Raw genomic sequence first — 8585 nt, forward strand, 5'->3', positions numbered from 1 at the left:
TCCCGGACGCGGCTGGGTTGCTGGGGCAGCAGGAAGGCCGGGAGGGCCGGCACGCTGCGGCGGCGGCACCCCACTGCCTGCTGACTCGGCTGCTGGTGCTGCCAGCTGCCCGCGAGCCGGTTCCTCAGGAAGCAGCCGTCGGGGAGAGCATCCTCTCGCCTCCACCCGGAAAGCCCAGCACAGATCACAGCCTTCTCCATCCCACCAGGAATGTGGGTTTTCCTCCCCAGTTTGAGCCTTGGGCAACAGGTTCCTGCTGGAATCGTCCTGCACAAGCAGCGTTTCAGGGAGAAATCTCTCCAGTGGGGCCACAGCGGAGCTGTCAGCTGCCGGGTTTGAGGCGGGGAAGACAGGGATGACATTTTTATGGCTCCCGTTCAACCAAAAGTTCAGCCAGCCCTAAACACATGCCCTAAACACGTGCTCCCGGGTCAGAGCTACCCTGACCCTGTGCAGCCTCGCTCACCCTGCAACCTGCGGTCCCACCCAGGGTCCCCCTTGGGGAGCAGAAAACAAACCTGGGATTATCCCTGAAGCTCCAAAAATAGGGTGAGAAGCAGGAGGGAGCGAAGGGGATTCCTCCTTCCTCGGGGGGCTGCTGGTGGCTGGATCCTTCCCCATGCCCCCTGCTCCCCAGGAGGAGGTGGAGGGCATTGGCGGCCACATCCAGACAAGAGCCGTGGCTGAATGTGAGCCATGAGCTGTTGCTGAAAAGAGATGCACAACAGCATCCTTCTCCCCTTCCCTGCTGCCGCTCCCCTCCTCGGGCCGGGCAGAGGATGGCTCCTGGCAGGCGCTGCAGCGCAGGCAGCACAGGGCACTGTGTGGCTTCTTCCTCGGCTCTGAAAAAATGGGGTGGCCATGCCAAGGAGCAGTGTGCCCCGATGGGGCTGTCTGTCTGTCTGCACAGCCAGGGAGGTGGAGGGAACCATCCCAATTGCCGGCTCACTGGGACACGGATGACTTGGGCAAGCAACTGCAGCGGGGCACTGGTGGCCGGGATGCAGCCGGGACGCAGCCGGGACGCCATCCCACCACCTCCTCCAGCCATGGGGCAGGGCTGGGGGGATTGGAGACCCTCGGCCGGGATGCAGGCAGCACAGCGGCCCCACACCACCGTGCTGGGAGATGTAATCGCCCCTTCATTGTGGGCTGTGGAGCAGCCTGCTCCAGGCAGGCAAGCAGGCAGCGTGCCCGGCCGTCACGCTCCCACGTCCCTGGGCAGCCCGGCCCTGCCGTGTCCCTCCTCAGGGACGACTCGTGGGCCCCAATGGTTGGGTGTGCAGGGAAAAGGAGAGCAAGGAAGAGCAGTGCCTCCAGACCCTGGGTCCCACAGCCATCCCCAGTCAAGGCTTCCCACAGGGGACGGGGGGTGCTGGGCCGGTGCTGGTGGCAGATAACGCTGTTTCGGTGCCGGCTGCTCCCTATCAGCATGGCGGCAGCGGGCAGACAAGATCACACGCCGAGTGTGCCATGCTGGGGGGCCATCAGGAAGGGGTCCTGGCCCCCTTCACCCCACAGCCAGCCCCCAGGCAGTGTATTTTTGCACAAGTTGTTTTCTTTCCGGCTGGACGCCATCCCGCGTGGCGGCAAGAGCCGGACCGGGGCCCCCGTGCCTCATTTCCTTGCCATAAAACAACAAAGCGGGGGGTGAAGCAGCGGGCCGGGCCGGGGCGGCGGGTCGCCGGGTCAGGGCACACACCGCTCCGTGGTTCCTCCGTGTGCTTGGCCCCGTCGGCCGCTCCTGGAGCGGCATCCCCCGGCTGTGCTGCCGCCGTGCTGCCCTTCCTGAGGGCCGGATCTTGGGCTCTCGGAGCCGGGGCTGAGTGTCCATGTGCCGGCGGGAGCTGGAGCGGAGAGCATCACCCAAGTCTAGGGATGATGCCCCCTCAGGTGGTTCAACTGGGCACCCCAAAGCTTTTGCCCTGGTTTCTGTGCCTCTGCTTTGCCCCCACAGCCCCAAGCGGACCCCGAAGAGGCTGAACCCTGTGGCTCAGCTGCCTCCCCTGGACCCCACATCCTGGGCACGGACCACCACCCTCCACAGCCCACCCATCCCGAGCTGCTCGTGCCCACAGTGCTCCTGCCACGTGTGTGCTCAACACCACCATTGCCTGGGGACCGCAGCCAGTTCCCCTGGAGGGATGTGGGACAAGGGATGGCTCTTCTCCCCCGGCACTGTGCCTTCACCGGGGCTTTGCACGGGGCATCACAGGGTCCCACCAGCCCCAACGGGGCACCCCGCTCCCCGCTGCTCTCCCCTCTAAGCTGGGGGCAGTGCTGGCAGCTGGCACATCACAGTTGAGGAGTGTGGGCAGCGTGCGGGCAGCGTGCAGGCAGCGTGCAGGCAGCGTGCAGGCACACGGCAAGGCTGTTGCTCAGGCACGGCAGGCAGGCGGGGGGCCGGGGGCACCCACCCCAGCTCCGGGCTGCGAGCAGGGGGTTGGGAAAGGCGTGTGTTTCCCTTTAAGAGGCAGGCCCTGGAGCTGCTTCCTCTCAGCCCTGCAAGAGCCCTAAACACAGTGCATCTGCCTGCAGCCTGCCTGCACGCCTGCCTGCAGCCTGCCCACACCCGGCGTGAGTAGAGCTTGGCCCCGGAGCCGGGGCTGGGGAGGGCTGGCACCCCGGGGTGGTGGGCACCCTGCTTGCCGGGGAGGGCAGGGAGGGATGGCATCGCCATGGAGGGTGCTGGGCATCACCGTGGAAGGTGCCAGGCATCGCTGCGCTGGGTGCTGCAGCACGATGCTCACTGGCATTGCGGTTGAGGACACCGGGCCCGCCGGTGTGTCACTGCCACGCCTGGCTCTGGGGGGTGGCTAGGCGTTGGGGGCACCGGGGGTCCAGGGCTGCTGCCCCCCAAACCGAGGTGCGAAGCTGCCGGTGCCTCGAGCCTGCCCTGCCGGGTGCAGGCAGCACGTGGCGGCGTGCCTGCCCGGCTCCGGTGCCTGCCGTGCCGGGCACTGCTGCCACCGGGCTCCCGGGGCTGTGCTGGCTGTTGAGTGGGTGCACCCCGCGCCCTCCGGCACCAGCTCCACTGACCTCGGTGGGTGGCAAGCGTGGGCTGCACCCCATGGGAAGGTGAGCAGTGGCACCGACTGCGGAGGAGAGCCTGGGAGTGAGTAACCCATGGTGAGAGCAGATGGTTGCATGCCCCAGTCCCCGGAGACCACCATCTTACCCTGTGTTGGACCCTGCTGGGGGTGAGCACCTGCTCTGCCACAGCTCCCTGGCCTGGGGCACCTTTGCAAGCACTCGTAAACCTTGTCTAAGCAGGGGGCAGAGATGTCAGATCCCTTCCAGTCTTGGAGGGGGCTGCTGGAGGCTTCCCGGGTGCCGGGCCCCCTCTGCCGGCTCTGGGAAAGCTCACAAGCTGGCAAATACTGCTGCGAGCCACCCTGGGTGAGCCCCAGGCAGGGCACCTTTGGGTGCCCAGGGCACCCAGAGCTTGGGGCAGCGTGGGTCTCTGGTGCCATGGGGCTGCCGGGCTTCCCCCCACCCATGGGACGTGGTTTGGGAGCGATACGTGTTGCATGGGGTCAGCGCCAGCCACGTCTGTGGTGCAAAGCGGCAGCCCTGGGTCGGAGTTGGGGGTCCTCGGCCAGGCCGGCTGGGTGCCGCCGGGCTTTGTCCAGTGCCGGGGCAGCGCAGGCAGCCCTGAACTCTCTCCTCCCCTCCTCGGCTGGGTTGCACGCTCGGCTGCCTCTGTAAACCGAGCTTGCTGCTTACAGCGGGGCTCGGCCACTTCTCTCCCCCCGCACCCCCTACATGATGTTTTCCCAGTGGTCCTTGTTCAAAGGACGCCCTGGGATCCCGTTTTTCCTGGCTGCCGTGTCCCTGGCTTGGTCTCAGCTCCCCACTCCGGGCTGGCTGCTCCGCAAGCCCCAACGGGCAGCAGCGGCGAATGCAGTGGTGCACAGCGTGACCCGGGCGGGAGGATGAGGGTGGAGGGGACTGGGAGCCCCGGTTGCGGGGCACGGCTCGGGTTGCCTGCGCCCTCCCCTGCGGGCAGGCTAGCCGTTCTCCTGGCTATTCCCACCCCTCACCTTGGATCCCTGCGGTGGGGTTTGCCTGCTGCCGTGTGCCAGGCAGCGCTGGGGCCCTCCTGGTTATTTTGGGGTGTTATCACAGCCCTTTCCTCCTCGGCAGCTCAGGGTTCAGCCTCGTTCCTCAGCCATGCTGCTGCTCCCACTGATCCTGGAGGCCACCTTGCTGTGGCTGGCCAGTGGTTCCCACCACCCCTTCTACAACGGCTTCTACTACAACCACATCATGAACGACAAGGGCAACGGGCAGGAGAAAGGTATATTGGGGACTGACAGGGCTGGCGGAAAGGGGGGCTGACGGGCTGGTGCAAGGGGTTGAAGTCTCGTCCCACCCCCCCGCCTCTGGGATGGGGCTGGGACCCATGTCTTGGGGGGCATGTGGGGCCCAGAGGAGTGGGCAGGGGTGCTCCAGGGATACTCAGGGGATGCTCAGGGAATGCTTAGGCAGAAGAGGAGGTGGCTGGAGGGAGGGAGTGGAGCGGCTGCAGGGAGATTTGGGGATGCTGCCCAGCCCTGGACCCTGACACACACTTCACGCCTGCCCTCCCTGTCCCCAGTGGTTTACTTCAACGGGGCCAAGCTGGTGGTGGAGACTCCCAAAGACCCCGTCTACAGCTCCAACGGTGCCAACGTCACCCTGCCCTGCCACTACCACTACGAGCCCGACCTGGAGGCCAAGCGCAAGATCCGCATCAAGTGGTCCAAGCTGCGGGACGACTACACCAAGGAGCAGGATGTGCTGGTGGCCATCGGCAAGACCTACATGGCCTTCGGGGACTTCCGGGGCCGTGCTCACCTCCACCAGGCCGGCCGCCGCGAGGCCTCGCTGGTCGTCAGCGACGTGCGCTTGCAGGATGATGGCAAATACCGCTGCGAGGTCATCGATGGGCTGGAGGATGAGAGTGACGTGGTGGACCTCCGGCTGCAAGGTGGGGGCACGGTGGGGACCGCGTGACTCCCTGTGCCAAGCCAGCGAGCCTGGCCTTCCCGTGGCACCCCCTCGCCAGGGGAGGTAGCAAGGTGGCAGGTCGGGGAGCCCAGTTGTGGGCAGAAAGGGGCTGGGCTGCTCGGTGTGACGGGGTGGTGGCTTGGGGCTGTCTGAGTGTGGGGTCTCAGCAGCAAGTGAGCCCAGAGCAGTCTGCCGAGCTGGGGTGCTGGCGATGGTGCTGTGGAGGCAGGGCTGGGGGTGACCCCGTGGCCGCAGCATTTCCTGCCTTTACCCACCCATCTTCCCGCTGTGCTGCATCATCTGCAGCCGCCCCCTCGCCTCCCAGCTCTGGCTGTCCGCATGCATCTTGTGATGAACCTTGGTGACTGGTCCAACCCCTCTTGCTCACTTGCCATGAGGGACCTGACTCAGCCCTGGCTCCACTGCCCAGCTCAGCGCTGTGGAAATGTCTCCCTTGCTGTGCCCCTGCCCACCCCCTCAGCCCCTGGGCCCTGCCTCCCACAGTGGCTTGTCCCCACCGGTCCCTGTGACTGTGGTCCATGGTGGTGGTGCACATGTTCCTGTGGTCCATCCATCCCCATGACGGTGGTCCATCCATCCCCATGTTGGTGGTCCATATGTCCCTGGGATCGTCGCCCATACGTCCCCATCATGCTGGTCCTTGTGTTCCTGTTCCTGTAGCCTGTGAGTCCCCGTGCCGATGGTCTGTCCATCCCCACAGGGGTGGTCCATGCCTCCCTGGGACCACTGCCTGTGTGTCCCTAGGACCGTGGTCCATACGACCCTGTGGCGGTGGTCCCTGCATCCGCATTATCATAGTCTGTGCATCGCTGTAGGTGCGGGTGCCGTCCTCACAAGGGTGGTCCCTGTGTCCCCAGCACCGAGCCCCTGTGTCCCTGTGCCACCAGATGTCGCTGGCAACTCGCCGCTGGCGGCTGCATGCCTGGAGCATCCCTGCATGCCTGAGCCTTGGGCTGTGCAGCCCTGGGGTGGTCCCTGTCCCAGAGCCTGAATTTGGGATGGGTTGGGGACCCCTGTAGCTCCTGCCCGGCTGGATGGGGTGAGTGGGCTGCCAGCGGAGCCGGCTGAGCGCCCCGTCTGCCCCCAGGCATCGTGTTCCCCTATCAGCCTCCCCGCGGGCAGTACAGGCTCAACTTCCACGAAGCAGAGCAAGTGTGCCAGGAGCAGGGCGCCATCCTCGCCACCTTCAACCAGCTCTTCCAGGCCTGGAGTGAGGGGCTGGACTGGTGCAATGCAGGCTGGCTGGCCGATGGCACCGTGCAGTACCCCATCCGCCTGCCCCGCAAGCCCTGCGGTGGGCTGCACCTCGCCCCGGGCATCCGCAGCTACGGCCTGCGCCACCGGCACCTGCACCGCTTTGATGCCTTCTGCTTCTCCTCCGCGCTCAGAGGTGGGTGCTGGGCCAGGGGCTGGGGAGTGGGATCCTGGGGAAGATGCTGTGCCCCATCAGTGGCATCCCATGTCCTCCCACCCCGTTAGGGCTCAGGGCTCAGCCCGGGTGGGGGTGCTCCAGGCAAGGATGCTCCGGATGGGGATGCTCCAGGTGATGCTCAGCACTGATGCTCCCATCTCCCTCCTAGGAGAAGTTTTCTACCTGGACCGCCCGGCCGGGATGACGCTGGAGGAGGCCAAGCAGAGTTGTCAGGATGTGGGGGCCGAGATCGCCCGAGTGGGACAGCTCTACTCTGCCTGGAAGTTCCTGGGGCTGGACCGCTGTGATGCCGGCTGGCTGGCAGACGGCAGCGTCCGCTACCCCATCACCAAGCCCCGAGCCAACTGCGGCCCTGCAGAGCCTGGTGTCCGCAGCTTCGGCTTCCCCAGCAAGGGCAGGTTTGGGGTCTTCTGCTACAAGGAGAGATAAGGAGCTGAGAGGGCTCCTTGGCTGGAGGATGTTTCCAGCCTGACAGTGCCCAGCGTTGGGTGTTTCCCAGGGCTGTTTTAGGGGTGACTGGGGGGAGGCGGGGTGGGGGGGAGGCTTCTTTTTGTTTTATTTTGTTTCCTTCCTTTATATTTTCCACATCTTGCTCAGCAGCCAGCACATGCAGCTGCTCGGGGCGGCTGCCGGCTGGGGCAGCGTGGGACCATCCCCAGCACGGGGTGTGCACAAGGACAGTCCCCATGGGCTGCTGCCACCCCGCTTGACCTCCGCCACCCTGTGGGTGGTGGCCCCTTCCCGCAGTGGCAGCACGTCACCGACACCTGCCTGCCCTTCCAGGCTGGTTCTGCCCCTGAGCTTACGGGGTAGGAGCGAGGCGAGGCTGGATTCGGCCAGAGGCAGAGAGTGGGTGTCTCTGTTGCATCCCAGCCCCTCTTCCAGCCCCATCCCTGTCCTGCTGAATGATGCCGTTGTGCCTGTCCCCGTGGGAGCACCAGTGCCTTATCTCCATGTGCTCCTCACCTGGACTCCACTTGAACTCTCGTGCCACCTTTTTTGAGCATTTGGATATGAAAAGATGTATTTTACTGGGCCTCCTCTAATAAATTGGTGGAGAAAGCCCTGGAGCGGCATGGCTGTGTCCCCCTCTCTGTCCCAGTATAAGTGAGGGGTCTGCCACATTGAGAGGATTTGGGGATCCCCAGCTGGACACCTGGGGGCTGTCTCATCCTTGGCTGAGCGTCTCATTGCCGCTGGCTCAGCCCTGCACCCACCCAACCTCCTGCAAGGGGCCCGTGCGCCCTCATTAATGAGTGTTAATTAACCCCCTGGGTGTCAGGACTGGAAGCTGGAGGGTGAAGCATTTCCTGCTGGTGATGGGTTTTAGATGGGTTTTAGGCATGTGGGTTAACCCCCTCCCGGGGGGAGAGCTGAACAGGGGTGGCGATGTCCTACCCCAGGGTCCTTCTTTGGCTGGGGCTTGGGAAATCCCCCCCCGCCTCCGTTGTCTCCAGGGCTGCACCCTTGGGTGCTGGCTGGGGCTGAGCCGGTCCCGTGTAGCCTGGAGGACCCCGTTTGAGCTCCCCTTCCTTCCCTGCTGCCTTGCTATGGGAGACCCCCCAGCCCACACAGACACCCCTCCTTCCCCCAAAAAACCAACACCGACAAAGTGCCCGTTCCAATTTCACTCTCTTTATTATTTATCATTCTTTCAAAATAGGATATGTTCAAAAATATAAATAGGTGCAGGGAACGCTGGTGCCCCGCACGGTCCCCTGGAAAGAGCACGTCGTCGATGGGTGCTGCGCTGCAGGGGGGGCGGCGGGGAAGCAGAGAGGGGCCCCAGCGCCCGGGTCCCGGGTCTCAGCATCCCCTCGCCTCCCTCCTCCTGCAGCTCCTTCCACCGCAGCCCCCCCAGCCCTCCCCACCCGCCCCGACACACTGCAGCAGTAGGAGGATTCTGGAAAACAAAAAAATAAAACCCCAAAAGGTGCTGTTCACCCCGGAGATTAAATAACAGAAATAATTACATTGTTCGTGGATAAAATCAGGAAAAAATAATCATCTTTATTATTTAACTTAACCCCCTGCCCTCTGCAAACCCACCCCCCTCCCTGTCCCCGAAGGCATGAAGATAATTGGAACCGGACGGTTAGTAAAAATGCTGAGATCTAATTCGCTTTGCTTTGGTGCTTGG

General features: G+C 64.4%; 1 protein-coding gene across 1 annotated transcript; it reads left to right on the forward strand.

The window, feature by feature from the left end:
* The first annotated feature begins 2507 nt into the window (after positions 1 to 2507).
* HAPLN3 (hyaluronan and proteoglycan link protein 3) lies at positions 2508 to 6938 on the forward strand. Its single transcript, XM_082322589.1, has 5 exons — positions 2508 to 2577; positions 4147 to 4300; positions 4601 to 4972; positions 6101 to 6403; positions 6594 to 6938. The coding sequence occupies exons 2-5, from the start codon at positions 4174 to 4176 to the stop codon at positions 6872 to 6874; spliced, it is 1083 nt and encodes a 360-aa protein (XP_082178715.1). The 5' UTR covers positions 2508 to 2577; positions 4147 to 4173; the 3' UTR covers positions 6875 to 6938.
* Positions 6939 to 8585: the final 1647 nt, after the last annotated feature.

This window comes from Platalea leucorodia (genome assembly GCF_965183815.1).
Source record: "Platalea leucorodia genome assembly, chromosome: 9".
Classification (NCBI taxonomy): domain Eukaryota; kingdom Metazoa; phylum Chordata; class Aves; order Pelecaniformes; family Threskiornithidae; genus Platalea; species Platalea leucorodia.